This window comes from Cygnus atratus, chromosome 1 (assembly GCF_013377495.2).
Source record: "Cygnus atratus isolate AKBS03 ecotype Queensland, Australia chromosome 1, CAtr_DNAZoo_HiC_assembly, whole genome shotgun sequence".
NCBI lineage: Eukaryota > Metazoa > Chordata > Aves > Anseriformes > Anatidae > Cygnus > Cygnus atratus.
In genome coordinates this window covers 120,225,554-120,243,435 of record NC_066362.1, presented here as the reverse complement: position 1 = coordinate 120,243,435, position 17,882 = coordinate 120,225,554, and the positions used below count along the sequence as shown (strand labels likewise).

At 37.3% G+C, this 17,882-nt stretch overlaps 1 protein-coding gene across 3 annotated transcripts in view; it reads right to left on the bottom strand.

Annotated features, from left to right (window-relative positions):
* Positions 1-3,037: 3,037 nt before the first annotated feature.
* The window catches only part of TMEM47 (transmembrane protein 47), a 57,492-nt gene continuing 42,647 nt past the window's right edge, over positions 3,038-17,882 (bottom strand). For 2 of the 3 annotated variants that reach the window (XM_035542068.2, XM_050709939.1), the window contains 2 exons: positions 4,952-5,104; positions 3,038-3,240 (listed from right to left, as the gene is read on the bottom strand). In XM_035542068.2, the coding sequence (XP_035397961.1) occupies positions 3,164-3,240; positions 4,952-5,104 (230 nt within the window). In that variant the 3' untranslated portion in view covers positions 3,038-3,163. The remainder of the gene's footprint in view (positions 3,241-4,951; positions 5,105-17,882) is intronic. The other variant, XM_050709944.1, reaches the window with a different exon arrangement.

The window sequence follows — 17,882 nt, the reverse complement described above, 5'->3', positions numbered from 1 at the left end:
TCCCAGGCAGTGTCCCAGCTCCCAGGGCTCTTGAGAAGGGAGCTAGGCTGGAGTGAGTAGTCAGGTCTGCACTGAGAAGTGGCCTGAGGAACAACTGCAGACCACCCCAGGGAGGACTTGTGCTTTCAGAGGGTACCTTTTCAAAATTAAAAACAAAAACAAACCAAACACTCCTGTAGTGATATTTTTCAGGCCTGACTATCATCACTTTTCCCCACTTCCATTAGTAAAGTTTCCCCCCAAGGTACCGTACAGCAAATACAAACGAGCATGGTGCAGCTGTGCTCTTCTGTCCCTCCATGCTTCTTATGCTTGCTCTGGTGTGACTGATTAGCAAAGAAGGTGGGTAAACAAGATACTTGCCAGCTGAAATTTCCCTTTCATCAAGGATATTCCCAGTTGGACAAATGCTGCCATAGGCTGACTATTTTATGCTGCCTAAGCAAAGTAATGGAACTGATTCAGTAAAAGGGATATTGCCCTACATATTTGCTATTTAAATAGCTTTCAAATTTAAAGGCAGTCTCCTGATTATTTTTAAAGTGCTCAATGAATAAAAAGTAAGTAATGTAAAAATAATTTCATGTTATTAGGGGACTTCAGTGTGCACCAGAAATAGTGAGGATATAGTAAATTCAATTGACAAAAAATACTCAAAGCTACACAAATAATAAAGTATGGTGCTTGCAATTCCCAGACTTCACTCTAAGATACTGTTTTGATTAACTATAATACTACTTAGATAAAATATTGCCTATTTTAAGTTCAGTATATAGTCACAACAGAAGTTCTTACTGGTAGAGTCTTAATTTCGTAGTTATTTTTGATTAAAAAAGAAGACAGGTCAAGACTGGATATAAAGCCATACCATTATGGGAACATCTGAAGTTCAGACTGTTAGGAGTGAAGGTATATTTATGGTTATATTTTTACATGTATTTCATGTCCCATGTTTATATTAATTTAAAAAATGTCATTGCATCAGCTAGACTGTCTATAACAACAAATTCCATAGCTGTCTCTTTTCTTTTATTATTTTATTACATATTCATAGAACTAATTTTTCAGCAAGTTTGCGATAACTGAGACATACCTGAAAGACAACCTTCCAAAGCACATAATATCAAAATTCTTACTACCTGCTGAGCAACTTTTATTACTGCTTCTTCTGTCAAGGTGAGGGTAATTTAGAACCAGCCTTCAGAACTTCTTTGCAGCACATCAATGCAAAAACTTGAATTTATCTAACATGTCCTAAAATTAGCAAATGTCTGTTGTGAAGCAACCTAAGCAATGCTATCACTTCCAGGGTATAGAATAATTCAACCCAAAAGGGACTATAAGAGATTTTACTAGATAAATGAAAGAAAGTCATGAATCAGTTCATTTCATGAGCACAAATGTTCAAATGTTCAAGAGGATTTAGAAAAGAGTTGAAAAAGAAAAGTTGGAACTATAATCTAAATATTTGGGTTAAAGTCAAAATATTGATTCTATGTTCTGACCTAAAACATTTTCCTAAGAAAAGGTATCTGCAAAGGAAGGGATACTGAAAGGAAGAGAGATGTAGAAATACCAAGAGAGAGTCACATGTGGAAAAACTGAGAAAAGGGTTGGTACTGGGATATTAAAAGTTGTGTAATTAAAAGGAAAACTCCATTACATTTAATTTAGGCAGGGATCACATCTTCATTTGCTACTAGAATAACTGAGAGACTCAATTTTTGGCAGTTCTCTGCAATAATGAATGTTGACTGGTAAAAGAAAGGTTAGAGAAGACATTAATATGATGTCAACATTATCAGAGAGGGCTCGTATGCACGGCCATCAGCACAATTTTTGAGACATGTCCTAGGTCAACCCTGCCACTTTTCACCTGAGGAGACCTGCCAAACAGAGAACCCTGAGGCTGCTATGCCTGGATGCCAGCACATTGGACACGTACTACTCTTCCTCAGAGCCTCCCCTGGAGGAATTTCATCCATGCTTTTCCCTGCAGAGGTCCAGTCCTCAGGAGGCCCTCTGGCCAGCACACACTACTCTCCAGTCAGGAGGAGGACAGGAGCGCAAGGCAGATCAGCTGAAATTAACCTCAGCACAGCAAGGCAACAGGGCAGTCAGGCACAGAAGTGATGTGCCACCACACCTCACATCCCCAGTCTGCTCCCAGCCAAGTCAGCCCAGTTTGAGCCACAAGCAACAGCATGTGCACTCTGATTTCACAGGTAATTTCATTCACAAGAATGATGAGTTCTATTCCACCAAAGAAAAACAAGAAGGAAAAAGGAACCATGTCTGTCATGGTCCACATTACTTAGTCATTAACCCAGTGCCTGGCTCAGTTTCGGACCTTTCCCTTAGTTCTCTTGTATCTCAAGTTCAGTTTACTCATTGTCTTTTAACTCATTACCTCTTTAGTTAACATAATATCTCTTTACAGTTATTTCCCTGCACACTGAGTCATAAGAAGTGGTTCGTAGAATCATAGAATTATATAATCCTAGAGTCATAGAATATTCTGAATTGGAAGGGACCCACAAGGATCATCGGGATCCAACTCCTGACTCCCTGCAGGACCACCCAAAAATCTGACCCTATGTCTGAAAGCATTGTCCAAACGCTTCTTGAACTCCAGCAGGCTCAGTGCTATGAAAACTTTCCTGGGGAGCCTGTTCCAGTGCCTGACCACCCTCTCAGTGAACAACTTTTTCCTGAGTTCACTGTCATCAAGAATGATTACAGACAGCCATCAGGGCGGTAGGTCCTGAAAATGTGTGCTTGTTTTTTAAGGATTGAATTAAAATAGGAGAAAAATGAAAGAAAAGAGAGGCTGCTCCAGGTGCCAGTACTAGAAGCAGGGAGTTGAGGTGGGATCCAACCATCAGGGCAGGGTTTTGGGATAGCTCTTGTCATATGTTGTCATTAAGTAGCAAGATGAACTGGTTGTGCCTTTCCTCAGTGAACCCTGCTGGCATACGGCACGTTTACAGACTTAGCCCGCACAGTGGAAGAGAGATGAATTCATCAACCAAACAGCCACAGTGTAAATCATTGTCTTTATTATTTCAATCCCTTCCACAGCATGGGGTCTGCAAAGTAAAGGTCTTCAGCTATGACTGTGCTTCATTGATCTCTCCCTTGCAGCAGATGCTTTGCAGGAAAGTTAAGGGTTAATCCATCTTGTCTGTGCATTATCTGAAGCATGAAGAGTACCATCTAAAAGAACGGAGGTATGACATACTGCAAATAAAGTAATTCAGTCACAGCATTGCCCACCTTAAAACTTCTCTGCTCCTTCCAAATCATAGCAGGAATCAAAAAGAAAAAAGTTTCAGACTCTGAAATGACATTCATGGTCTGCTTAATGACATATAAAATTTATCAGATTTATGCTTTAAATCAGAGTCTAGAAAGAATAATGAACCTACAGTGAGACACACTGTACTCAAAAACAGTACGATTCTTACTTGTCCTAAAAATTGGCCGGGTGTCATCTCATTTTTCCATTCTGGTAGAAGCAGACAGGATTAAAATGGGCAGAAAAACAATCTCAAGTAAAACAGATATGACTCAGGGCTCAAAGCAGAGACAGATCAGCTATCTTGTGACACCATGCTGGAAAGGCTGGTAAATAGAGGCATGTTAAACTACAGTCTAGCGCATGAACCTTGGGTTTACAGAAACTGACAGTCTTCAGAAATATCTGCCTCAGCCCAGTATCTTCTTCAGAATATCATTTATGCCGTGCTTATCTTTGTTAGGCTTATGAAACCCAATAAATATCTTCAAAGAAAAAGTATATGGTATCAAAGTAATAAATAAACTTCATCACCAGTTTATGTACATATATACTTTTCATCCCAACTAGGAGGGTTGAATTCTTCTCAGTCAGCCACGTGGCTTGCCAGCACTGGCATCCTGCTTACAGTTGAAGTCAGTTCAGGTGCAATGCTGAATTTTAGGATTAAACATGTCCATTACACAGGTTGCTGTGGCAACAGCTATGCTTTAAAACTGAAAAGCTGGTTTCATTATAGCCTTCTCTTTCATTTTCTGACTGTATCCAGTAACCATTTCATCAGGTCAAATGTTTGGAATATGCCCAGAAGATGATTTAATTTCAGTAATTCACGTAGCGTCTATCCCAGGGTCCCTGAGTTCTGAGTTTTGGTTTGAATACAATGCAATAGAGCCCTGGCCTGTGCATGCCAACCTCATTTGTGTTATATATTTTGATACAACATATTTTGCAGAATCAATAATTTTAAGCTTAGCTTGTTATATAGATCTCAGTTCAAACAGAAAGCCAAGTATGAAAAAGAAACAAACACAAACAGGTCTGAATCCTTTTTTGTTCTGACTGGAGTGTCCTGGCCAGTTCAAAGGCCTCTGAGAAAAACAGGTAGGTCACTACTGCTCACATTTCAGGCTTTGATGTTTACCTCTGTGTCACATTTCACTGCTTTTGTTGCTTGAAAACCTCTTTGTGTTATTGGCACTCATACCATCAATGATTCTCTCTTCCCTCCCATGCCAATGAAACACAAACAAGTTTTCAGCTGCTGTTTCAACAAGTTTGTCTAGGGTGGCTAAGTGGGAAATGAAACATTCAGCAGAGTGTAGTAGCATTTAAAACTTGCAAAACCATGATGATGTAAACAACAGGAACTCTCCCAGACCTTCCCAATCAAGGCCAGCACAGGCAGACCCTGACACACCGTGAGGACTTGGTTATAAGCAGTCTTGCATATATTTAGCCTCTTCCATTCTTTCCCCTTCCCTCCCTATTCCACGGAAACTCACCAAGTGCTGCAGCTGGCTGGCTGCTGGGAAAGGGTGGCCAGTGCAGACAGGTAGGCCTCAGTCATCGTGGCCAGCTCTGCCACAGGCTGCTGCAGCTACCAGCAGCACTCACAGGGCTGTCAAGCTGATGTAAAGGTCTGTCACCTACCTAATGGCAGCAAGACACTGCCACCAGCCTCCCAGGAGTCAAGACAGCTCCAGATGTGATCTCCTGAGATGCCTGTGTCGGTGTGCCTGCTGCTAATGCTTGTGTTGTTACCACCTGGAAAGAAGGAAGGGCAGCAGCTTTCCTTACTGCATCCTGCAGAGCAACATCAACGACATTAATTATTTTTCAGTGAGAGGAACATTAAGAGGAATAATCCCACCCAGCCTAATTAATTTACCAATCTTTGTACTGAATTGGTAATCATTTTCATCCCAAGTGCCTTTTATTGCAGATTGACTGTTATTTTTAAAATACTCACGTTCTGCTGATAAGATCTTACATTGTGTTTCTCCAAGATGACTGGTTACAGCAAATCTATTAATAACTTCTTAATGAAGTGAGAATTTTCTTTAATATGTCTTAATCTAAGCTGTGCTAACATTTCAGTGTGAGAGGAATTAATTTAGAAACTTCAGATATGGTTTTCGTTTAAATAAGATTAAATGAGTGTTCCAAGATTCGTGCATCAGCATGGTTTTCTACCTAAAAAGGGATTTTACAATATTAGATATCACAATAGTAGGTTTCTGTTTATTGTTTATTTACCTTGAAGAAACAGCTGTCCATTAAAAGGATATATTCTTATTTTCTTTTTGTCAGGAGCATGTTCACAATGTTCTCATTCTTCCGTTTTCGTTGTGAACAATGCCCTAGACATTGCTGATACGCAGCTATGGCATTCACAGGCATATTAAAGTTATTTACAAAATTGTTGGAAGCAGAGGCAGTCTGGAGTACACATCCCAGAATATATTGCCTTTAGAAACTCTAGTTATAAAGTCATTTCCTCTAGTTTAATCAGAGCCCTGAAATGTTTCAAATGGCGTTGTATAAACAAAGCAAAATACTAAACAATATCCTCCCTGTTTCTCTCAGTGAATGAATAACTCTGTATTTCCCTAGGGAGAGAAACTCTATAAGACCTGAAAGAAAATGAAGTTAAAGGATTACAGTATGACCTTGAAAGAAAAGCTGCAATCAGGGTATTGCCACATTTCATTTCAGCTTCAATTAGAAACACCTTGAAAACAGAAAGAAAAAAAAAAAAGAAAAAAAAAAAAAAGCTTTGTGGCTCACAGACGAGTACTTGAAACTTAAAAATATAGCTACATCCCATTTTGACCTGTTCAATGGAAATATTATCACCACAGTCTATTAATTCAGATATCTGATCTGTATTGTGAGAGAAAAACCAGTTTCCTTCTTCCTTGTAAGATGGTTTTATCACATGATAGAAGAAATGTCAAGGGAGAAAAAGAAAACTCTACAGATAAATAGAAAGAACCTTCCAAGAAAGCTCATGTGTAAAAATAGTTTTTGGAAAAAGCAAACCGACAGGTCTCAGCTCTGTTCACTAGATGCAGCCAGACACACACTTACACATCAAAGCAAACCAAAGAAAAAGAAAAAAAGAAAAGGAAAATAAATTAAAAAAAAAAAAACAGAAGTCTTTAGCTCAGGTGTGATATATCAGTTCAATCTTTATGCAACCAGCATGGCTCCAAAGCCATTTTTCTCATTAAGGAAATCCTGAGTGGGTTGCTTTCATATTTTTTAGCTTATTCTTCACGTGTCAGTAATGGAAAGGAAATGCCCACATGGGGCAGCATAACTGTTATTAATGCAGACTTAATGTTTATTTATTTATTTTATTTTTGAGTAAGGGAAAATCTGCCAGAACATTACAGGAAATGTTGTATAGGAAAGTTTTCCTTTGCCAAAATTTATCACTTCTTGTAGTGGCTGTGAATGAACTTACAATGATAAAGTGGGGGAAACAAACAAACAAACAAAACCCACCATATAATTCCTACAGTTCCTTGCTACTGTTAGGATTCCTTGCATTTCTTGTCCAGGGCAGAAATAACCTTATTTTTTCGTGTATTAAAAGAAGATAAAGCATAGTGGTAGAGAAAAATAAACAAGTCAGTGTTAATAATTAAAGCCCCAGCTTCAAGATCACTGATCAGTCAGTTTCTGTTCTCATTAAAAGTCACAGAGGAACTTGCAGTACACACAAAAGATAAACAAGCCAACATGCAAGACCAGAGCTTTCTGACTACACACAATTTTCACCCACAACTGATATTGCAATTAATGTCAATTATTATTATTTATGTCTAAATGCAATACAAGTATACATAGATTACCTTATTAAAAGGTATTTTCTGTTTGGGGGAATAGTAGACAATCAACTTTAAGGGTTCTCTTTACAAATAATGAATTAAGATAGGACCAGTATACTTTTTGCTCTAGGAAAAACTGCCAAGTCCCCAGTCCAAGATGATCTGCCTATGAAGAATTATAATAATTTGCACCATGTCATATACACAGCTCAGTAGTATGAAACTACTTACCATCTTCCCTACAGCCAGCTAAAAGACCATGGTAGAGATGTTCTCTAATGTTTCTTGTGTGGTTTTATGACTGTCTTAAAGAGAAAGAGCAAGCATGTGAACTAATTATACTGTCACTTTTTCAGAGAACAACCCCAAATAGTTTCTTCCATACATGAGTAGGTACTCAAGAAACAGAAAGAGTAATCTGTATTGCACACTCATGTCTTGAGACCTCAAACAACCCTGAAAAGTTAAGTAAATGTGCACTCACCCATAAAATAAAAATAAATAAAAAATATTTGGTATTCTACAGAGAAAAACTCACCTCCCTCACTTCATATATTTATTCACTTCTGTGAAGGCACCAATGAGTCACATAGCAATTCTCTAAATTATACAGAGTACCTCACAAAATTGTTTAACCCAATTACAGGCAAATTCCTTACTGCCCCAGAGAGTGGATAAAGAGATTCAATACATTTGCACACATACAAGGCCTTTTCTGTGCCTCTTACGTACATCTTTCCAAAGGCTTCTGCCCAGTGACAGTTACCTGCTAATGTTATAGAATGACTGCCTGTGCATTCACAAACCGATAATAAAGAGCACCACTAAGTAGTATTTAGAAAGATAAACCTTTGTTTCCAGGTTTCAAGGAACAAGAAGAACAAACTTATTGCGTGCATGTGAAAGTCTTCTGCCTTCTTACAGCTGTTTGCTGGGCATGGTGCAGCAATATGTTGGACAGGTGTGAGCAGGGTTACCCCTCTTCTTTATTAAAGAAGTAAAAAGTATATTAAGAAAAATAAAGTATTAAAGAGCTTCCATAGAAGCTATGCAGTGATGGGTGACTCACAGCACTTAGATGTCACAGGCAAGTTGCATCAGATTAAATGTAGAGCTCTACAGCTGACCTTTTAAGATACAAAATAAATGCCTAAAAGAGAGCAATTGGCCCCCAAAGTGCCTTTTCTTTCCTTTGACTAGAAAGAGAACTTACTTTGTAAACATCTAAAATAAACAGGATTTTTGCTGACTGATTGCAGTAAAGACATATATTTTTATTTTTTTGAACTTCCTTTCATACCTTTTTATCATATCATGCTTGTCTTCACACTTGGTGCTGACTTGAGTGTGCTGCTTAGCTGCCTCTCGATACGTTTGAGTACTGGAGACAGAGTATCTTCACTAGCCTCTACCTATACCAGTGGTAATAATCCCACCTGATTCAGAAAAACAAACAAACAAAAAAACAAAACACCACCAACAAAATAAACCTACAAATGTAGCCTCTAGTGTAGCAGATAACAGATTTAGTGGCTATTTCAGAAACTCTCAGGCAACCAAGAGTTTCATAAAGGTAGTCCTGAAGCCGTTTTAAATCCTTCCAGTTACTGTTGGAGTAAAATATTAAATTTTAATATAGTTACCTGAGAGGGGTGCAGGGAAGAAATAGCTGCTTTTAGTACAACACAGAACTATGAACCAATTTTTATTAATATTTTCTGTGTGAAAATTATGATAGTGGTGAGAGACTCTTCTATCTGCCTTTGAGGATAATAAAAAGCACTGCAGTAATTGCAGAGCACTTGAGGTATTCTCTCAGTGCTCTGTGATTTTTCATTTCATAGACATTTACAAATTACCAGTTATTTCACAGCCTCAGGACCTGTCTTCAACAAAATTATGGAAGAAATATAATTTCTAACCCCCCCTGGTGTCATGGTGGCTTAGCACTTGGAGGGATGGGGAGTGGATTCTAGGTGGTCCTTAAGATAGTGATATAAGGGTTAACTCAAAGCATGAAACAGTTTGAGAAACTATTGATATACAATAATGCAGCACATAAGCAGAGGTTGTCTTTCTCATCAGAAATAGGCAAGTGTCAGACTAATTCAAAAATGGCACAATAAAAAGATTTTTTCTTAGATTAATCCAGTAGTGAAAAGGTCACTACAACAGTCTTTAGATGAAACTATCAGGTAGAATAAATGGGTAAGATCCACTACTTTTCCCTCCTCATGGACCTGGCCCTCAGCATTTCTGGAATAATGTTATACTGTGTAATCAGATCTGTTGCATGAAGTAATCGTTTACCCAAAATAAATGTATAAACCTCACAAGCTGTGTTTTCACAGTATAGCACTGCTACAAGAAGGAAAAAAGTTTTCCCGTAACATCTCAAGCAGAACACCAGCATACCTGCACTAAGAACCGTAGGGAGTTCATAGCAGGATAAGATATATTAAAAGCAAGATTACTGCTAGGATTAGATTTCTGTCCAGGATCCACTTCTCCTAAGTGAATGTACTAAAGTAAAATAGAAAGACAAGCTCACTCTTGTGTTAGCAGTATTATTATTATTATTTTTTAATTATGGGTCAGGAATCAACGGTCAAGTATCTTTACACTAATCTTTCTAAGGGTTTTGGTAGCTCTGAAATCAGAGACTGTCTGAGGTAAAGAGCGGTTCACCAGTGCTGTTTAAATGAAAACCAAAGAACATGCTGTAGCTCATGTGATGGAGTTTGTGGAGATATTCTTTTATTAGTCTGCACATCAATAAAAAAAAAAAAAAAAAGCACACTGACTCAGGCCTCCTAATGCTTGCAAGCTGGTTCCTCAAATTAATCAAATATTCAAGAGAACATAACCAACACCATGGCATATGAAGTTTGTTTTTTTAAAATGCATAAATGGCTTTTCTTTCTTCCGGTGGACCAGATTTACATACTTTTTACTTTGGCTTCACTCTATTGTTCCTATTATCACTAATAGAACTAATCTTTGGTTAAATCTTTTGACAAAGTCTTTTCTTAATCAATCTTCTGTTAAATTTAGCATAGATGCTTTAAGGTAACCATTTTGTTTGAAGGTAAGCCATAAATATTCCTAAATTTTTATTCTCTACAGAGGTCACGGTAATTATACTGAAGTTCTTCTTTGGTAAAAAATAATTGTTCAAATTTGATAGCCTAGGGCATACGCTCAATCAGGTGAATACACCTCCTGCTCCACTTCAGACCTCTGATTTCAGAGCTACAAAACACTTTATGTAGATTGGTAAAAATATACATGATTATTGATTCACTGGCCACTAAGATTAAAATGAAATTCCTTTAGAACCTATTAGTATTGTTATGATACTTTTGTAAGAGACACAAGAAGCTGTAGAAAAAAAACCTGAAGATATCTATAGAAAACAAGAAAACTTTTAACAACGTACAGATGAGCTAAATGAGTCTAGCTGCATAGACAAAATAATTATTATTACAAAAATAATTTTCTCAGGTGCATTGTTTTGAAGCAAGTTTTACTTAAAAGCCATCTGGATAGAGATTCCTAAATCACTTCAAGAATGAGAAGTTTAAAAATTACAAAACCTAAGAGAAAGGTAAGAAACACCTAATGTCAGCCTAAAGCAAACAATACAATTGATGGAGCAATTAAAGCTTTCCACCTATGCCAAATTATAGAGCAAGCTGAGAGAAAAAGATCTTTTTTATATTATGAGAAAATGAGCATCCTAGAGCAAAGGCAATAGATTTAAGTCAGTTAATTGGAGCAAATAGTCCCATATAGCATTTTTTTGTTTCCTGAGATATCATTATGAAAAGATTCTGGAGCTAGAAATCTTCTTACAGCATATCAAATTCAACTTCAGTACGTATTGGCTGAGAATGGACCACCTGAGAAACATTTACCCCACATTGGCATGAAGTCTGGGAGAACTTTTCTTTATTAAAAGCTGAATTAATTTAGTAAAATATGACTTCTGCTCAGCTACTTGCACTGTAATGAACAAGTTGGTAATTAATTACTTACACCTTTATCAGTACAATGTTGGAGTCTGTTTTATTTTTCAGACAAAGGGGTATTTTCAGTAAATGTGGAAAAATAATAGTAAGTACTATGAAAAAAACATATTTCTGGAGAAAATTAGTTATGTGTAATTATCAAAGCTAGTTTTCTTTCTTCAACATGAACTCCACATATATTCCTAGTGACAGAAAAGAAAACTGATTTCTACCAGAGCCTTAAGACTTCAAAATCAACTATCTTTTGATGATACAAGTGACTTCTATATCTAAGATCTGATGATTTCATACTGGAAAAGACTAGAACCTGCTGATTCCCAAAAAAACTTTGCTAGCATCAGGGCTATAACACACGTGAAACAGTTTTCATATAAAAGCAACAACCATAGAAAGGGTCCCTCTTTTCTCCACACCAATCTCACTTTTTGAGCTTCTCAAAGAAAGATCAAAATATTTTTTGCCATCAGAGAAGCCACTGTGAACAGCTATCAAACAAATGGTAAACTGTCACATAAATTATGGAGTCTAGCTAATTCTCTATCACCTACCAATAGCAGCCATAGAACCAACTGAGTAACAGATATAGAGAGGGAAAAACAAATAAGTGCAGTGTTTTTTGTTTTTTTTTTTTCCTACTTATGTGCATACTGGAACCAACTTTTTTATAGTTTCCTGAAAGAAAACACCAAACTGTGAGATCTAATGCCGTATTTAGTGTATTTAAATTACAGAAGCAAAGATGCCTAGGTTCTCAGTCACTGATATTTTGTTTAACAGAAAGCTGAACAGAAGAGCATCTGCTGTCTAAGAACTGGCATCAGTCAGTGAGCCTTGCAGACTTGCAGGGACATGCAAATGACAGATAAGGCAAAGGGGGAAAGATTATAGTGAGAGCTCCAAAAGCCTTTTGTTTTACAGGATGATAAGTAAGGAACTTGCCTAGACTCGCACCAGTTTGCGCTATGGTAGTCTTGTCCCATGGATCTGGTAGTCAAGCAACAATTAGCTGTGGCTAAGTACACAAGCCCGTTTCTGCTATCTTATATCAGAAGGTGTTCATTTATGATGAATTTACATCCTGATTAAAAAAATCTAATAATAATAATAATAATAATAATAATAAATAATAATAATAGAACTGGACAATATTTAGGAATGTTTGCTTAAGGAATTCCAGAGTGTTTTGGAACACCACAAATAAGCAAATAAGCTATCCTGCACTTAGAGAGTGAAGGATCATCTTCAATCCTGTCAGTCAGACAGTGGATATAGCTGTGAATGCAAAAGCAGCCTTGACTCTAGCTAGCTAAGGCTACTGCTGGTCTCCCATTAGGACCAGTAATGTGGAATACAGCACGAGCTGCTAAATCTGACTGCAAAAAATTAAGTCAGGTATTAATAAACCTCACGTTGTCAGAGCTAGAACTATTACTGTGTCCAACCAATTAATTTAAACTTACCTTTGGCATATCAACTGTTGTGATTGTAGTGTACACATGACTTTGTTTTTTCGCCATGTTCAACAATCCATGATCAGAAATTATGCAGTCAGGAGCAAGAAACTTCCATCAGTGATTCTCCCAACACACCGTGATCCCAGACTGACCATTTGACCAGGACAGGCAGATGGAAAGTTCACCCAGAAGAGCCAGATGACAACTGATGCTCTGAGCAATACTTGATATTTCCACCCAGCCTCTCACACAAGCTGCAGACGTGCAAAACAAGCTCCTATTCACAAGGAAGAAAATGACAAAGAGAAAAATGTAGCACAGGAATGTGCCTACATCCTCTGTCACTATTTGAGAAGAGCATTTCCTTGTGATATGTTATGCAAATATGTAGGAAAACAACACATCTTTTTCCTGAAGAGCTTATCACCTAGAAAGCCATAACAGACAAAGACAGGAAGAATGAAAAGATGCAGAGAGACATGAGGTGATTTATGCAAGGAATTAGTAACAATGTTGTTCCCACTATATTTCAAGCTTGCTGTTTTTGTTTTAGACCTGAGACTTGTATGCCCATAACTTCAAATAAGGTCAGGCAGGGATCAAAAACTTTTTTGGCTTACAGTCTAACACGATGTCCACAACTTCCCACATGAATCAAGTGCCTGGTAAGACTCTGGACAGACACTACTGGGAGGTGGATTTATGTTGGGATTTGGACCTTTATTTTGAAAGAAAATTAACCTTTCAAGAGACTCTGGGTGTAGCAGAAAGGGTTATTTACAAGTGTTAGTATCAGAAACGCAGTGAATTATACACCTAAAACTACCCAAAGTATCTGGAGTACACCAAGGACATAACAGAAAGGAAAGCTAAGTGCTTGTATGATAAACAAACACATTAGTAGCACACACTGAAACATGCCAGTGATTACCTCTGTTTACAGTCTGGGTTTTCTCTCACTGCTATAGGGTATGGCAGTCTTACACCTACTGCAGCAGTAGGGATTGTGTAGCCACACTTTAACTAGATGATTTGGGCGCTTGTTGGCATTGTAACCACAGCGGTACAGATATCAGCATGAACTAATCTCCTTAGCATTTACCCAGCTCCTCAGGTGGGCTTTACAGCTAAATGTGCTCCTTCATCTACCAACATAGACCTATCAGCAGCTGTGAAGCTAGTTTAAAGCTAGCTTAGCTATATCCCCTTGTATTGCTGTCATTCCTTTAGAGAGGGATCTTGAGAAAAATTTGTCTGCAGGAGGTGTTCAGAAAAGTGCTGTGAAAATTGAAGTCCTTTCACAGGCTCTGTATCAGTTCTCACCAGTCTGGAGTGTTGCAAAAGACAAAGTACGATCCCAATAAGCAGGAGTAGCATACAGGGAAACGTCTAGTGGAATTTTGTGGAATTTGTTTCAAGTGCCAATACCAAAACCCCAAATTATTGTGCGCTATAAGGATATGCTAACAGCAACAGAATAGTTGAACCATCCAAACAGAAAGTATGACATACGACAGTAAATGAATTAATTAAACCAGTGAATCAATAACTTTGGGAGCTACTTTGCACAGCCTGAAGAAAAATGAGAACAATAGGGAGAAATCACTACATTTACTTTTAAGTAATACTTGGGAAAAGAGTTCATAAGGCATGTATCCATAACTGGTCAACTCACTACTTAAGAGCCCATTGAGCCCTGCTAGCAGAAATACAAGGTTGATAATTTGATAATTTAACATACTGAATTTTGCAGGAATTGCTAGATAAAATCAAATTAAGGTAATCAATGGTGAAAAAGGATCTCCACATAAAAGAGCTGTGTTGTTTGTTGTTGTTGTTTGTTTTGTCTTCTTCCTTGATACACACATCAGTAAAAAGAAAAACTTGCCTCTTAAGTGATCATGACAAGTATCACTAGCTTGGAGGATAACATCGTGTTGATGTGGTTTTGTTTTATGAACCACTTTTAAAGAAGCTTTTCACAAAGTCCTTTAGGAGCTACACTGAATTAGGATTGATTTGTTTAATGGCTGCAGCAGAGCAGGAAAAAAAAAAAAAAAAGATTCAACAAATGGAGGAACACACAACTAGAATTACATTTTACAATACATTTTGTACCTATAGACTACTCCAACTTGCAGACAATGCCAGTATTAGGTTTCAATTGATTTTTACATGCTGACATACCATTTAGCTACTAAAGGCACCAGACTACACTGTACCAGGCATATTCCCCTATGTGAGATTTGTAAGGCTCCCATTTAACTGAACTGTACTGTGTAACAAACTTCTGAGAAACCATCACAAACAATGCATAAGCCAGAAAATGTGAACAGTAATGATAGTCTTTTCAAGATCATTCAGTATGAGACAATAATTTACAGCAAATCATAACTAGCATCATTAAAGAACAAACATTCAGTAGGGACAAGTAACTTCATCTGGCAAGCCACAAAAAAAGCCTATCCCATAATTCTGAAAAATAATTTGTCACATTTTCTCCTAAAACCCATAAAGTAAGATTTTACAGGATGACCGAGAAGTCAAAACATTCATGCCTGTACTGAACAAGGGCATACAAGAAAACAATTTTGAAAATCGGGAGGCAGATGAGAGCTGGTCTTTTAAAAGAAGAGTTAGGCAGAAAGAAAGCTGGACTGAGCTGAGTTTACTGTATTGTGTTCCATGGCTACTGGCTGAAGACTTTCAAAGTCATCTCCTTTGTTTTAGGATTAAAAGGAGGAAAAAATAAGCACATTTCTTTCAGGCAAGTAATGTTTGTTATGCATGTAGAAAGACTGCAGCAAATAGGATCCAACTTCTACAGACAGATACATGTTTTAAGAATGAAATTTTATTCCTACAACCTTGTATCTAAGGGAAAACAACCAGCAAAAATAAAATGAACCCTTAAGAAAAGCTCAGCCTAGGGATCTTGTTTGAGACAATAGCAGCTTTATCATTCTCTTTAGGGAAACCAGAAGCAAGTCTGCCCTGTGACATGAAAGTAGGACTCCCTGTTACTATGTAGTATGAGATGTTGAGGTGTGTACTATGAGAACACCTTGAGTGCCTTGGAAGACCACAGTCATATTTTCTGTGACTGACTTGCCACAGAGCATGCTCAAGGGATTGTGCTACAGTGAAGGAAAGCACAAGGAGGATGTGAGAGAGGAGTATAAGTGATATATAAGAATGCTCACAATAGAAATTTACACTAGCTAGCAAAGTTCTCTCTACACTTATGCTACCATATTCATCTTAAAACACAAACAAATGAACTGTAGTATTTAAACAAATTTACATAGAGAACTTCATCAAGTTATCTCAGAAGATCTGTGCAAGCAGCCATAAAGATAAAAATGATATCTTGTAGTTCCTGAGGCAGCTGCCTAAAACATGTAGATTTATACATAGAGAAGCTCCAAATGAATAATGGCCAGGTGTTCTCACTTTCCGTTCATTAAAGTTTTTGTTTCTAAACTAGAACTTTTCAATGGCTTGTCAAACCAGAGAGTATTATTCTTGGGTACAACATCAACAGCAACCTTTCTATATATCACTGCTTCTATGAAATAATTTACATCAAGACAAAGAGATTTCACAGTGACTAGTCCTGATATGTGTTTGCTATTTTTGATCCTCAGTTTAAGGAGAGTTTCAGGGAAAACCATCTAACACTTTCTAAAGAATGGGTTTTCTTCAGTTGGTCTCCTAAGCTTTCTTACGTGGAGTCACTTGTGAAAAATAGTCATTCCAAATTTTCAGGAATGGGCACCTACAGAAAGGATATACCTATATTAACAGACCTAGATGAGTGAATCTAGATGTTTTGTTGTTAATTTCTTAGACACAAAGAAAATTCACTTTCCCACAGGAGCAGAAAATCACATCAGCCGACATAGCCTAACACTAGCTGCACCTCTGAAAGAAGGGTACATGGTCTACCCATTCAGCTTGCTGTCTGCTGAGATGACTCTAGGTGGACCTAAAGATAGGGAGGGAAATCCCAGGAGATAGTATTTGTAGTTGTGGTAACTATTTAATAGTTTAACACCTGCCCACTGGAAACTAGAAAGCAGATACATTCATTTTACTGAGGCTACTGCACAGCCATCCAACTGTAAACGTTTTTTTACCACTTAAATCTAGTATGTGGGTGACTTAGAACTGAATGATTCTGTTTCACAACAACAAACCTCTGAAAGATAGACATTGTATGCCTGCATTTCCTTTCACTAAGCAGTAGTTCCTTACTGAGAGCATTTGCATTCACAGTGTCACTTTTTTATGATAACAGAGGTTTCACAGAAGATTAAAGATTTGCTATCTGGAGATGCTTAGGGAGACAGTAGCTAAGTAAAAATACATTAAGGAAAAAAAATCCAATAACGAAAGGAAAACAATTTTTCCGTATCTACACATGCTCTTCTTAGGAAAGAACAGTGAGACTGTTCACTGTTATTTGCTAGGCAACAATTTCATAAACAGAAATAAATCCCACTGAATTCTTGTGAATTAGCCTTAAAAATAGATTAAGCATAAACACAATCCTTAGCATAAGTCATGCAGGAGTAAAACTGGAGGGCAAAAACTGAAGGAATTAATAAGGTGTTCTTAGTACTCGATAAGGTGAAGCTGACAGCAGCCTGTACCAACTTAGCAAGCTAAAGGGAAAAGGAAGGTTTTTTCCTTCAGCTCAGTCCCCTTCAAATATACTTGCCACAGAAAGAGGGAGTTGTTAACCCTGTAACACTGACATTTTAAAAGCAGAGATAATTATAAACAAGGTGTACAAACCCTACCAAGCAAATGGGTTTAAGTGGAATACTTATAAGGTCCCTTTTTTTGTTTTTGTTTTTTTTTTGTTTGTTTGTTTTTTTGTTTTTTTTTTGTTTTTAAGAGCTAAATATGTGCTAGACAATTTTAACGAGGCAGTGCAAACTGGAATTATCTCAAAATACATTCACTCAGAGATAACACTATCCAATTTCTGTTTGGTTCAGGATTTCACTCACAGTAGCAAATACTTATCCTGTGTAACTAAAAGAAACATTCATACAAGGAACATGAGGTTCTTGAATATGAATTTAAATATAGCAGCCTAAGAAAGCAGTTAAGATTAAGAATGGATTGGAGTTCTAAATAAAATCATTTACAATCCCTACACTTTAGAAAGCTCAATAGATGTATGTATGTAATAAATTTTGAATTCAAGGTATCAGATGTCAGCTAGAGTAAACTGTTTAAGTTGATAGGA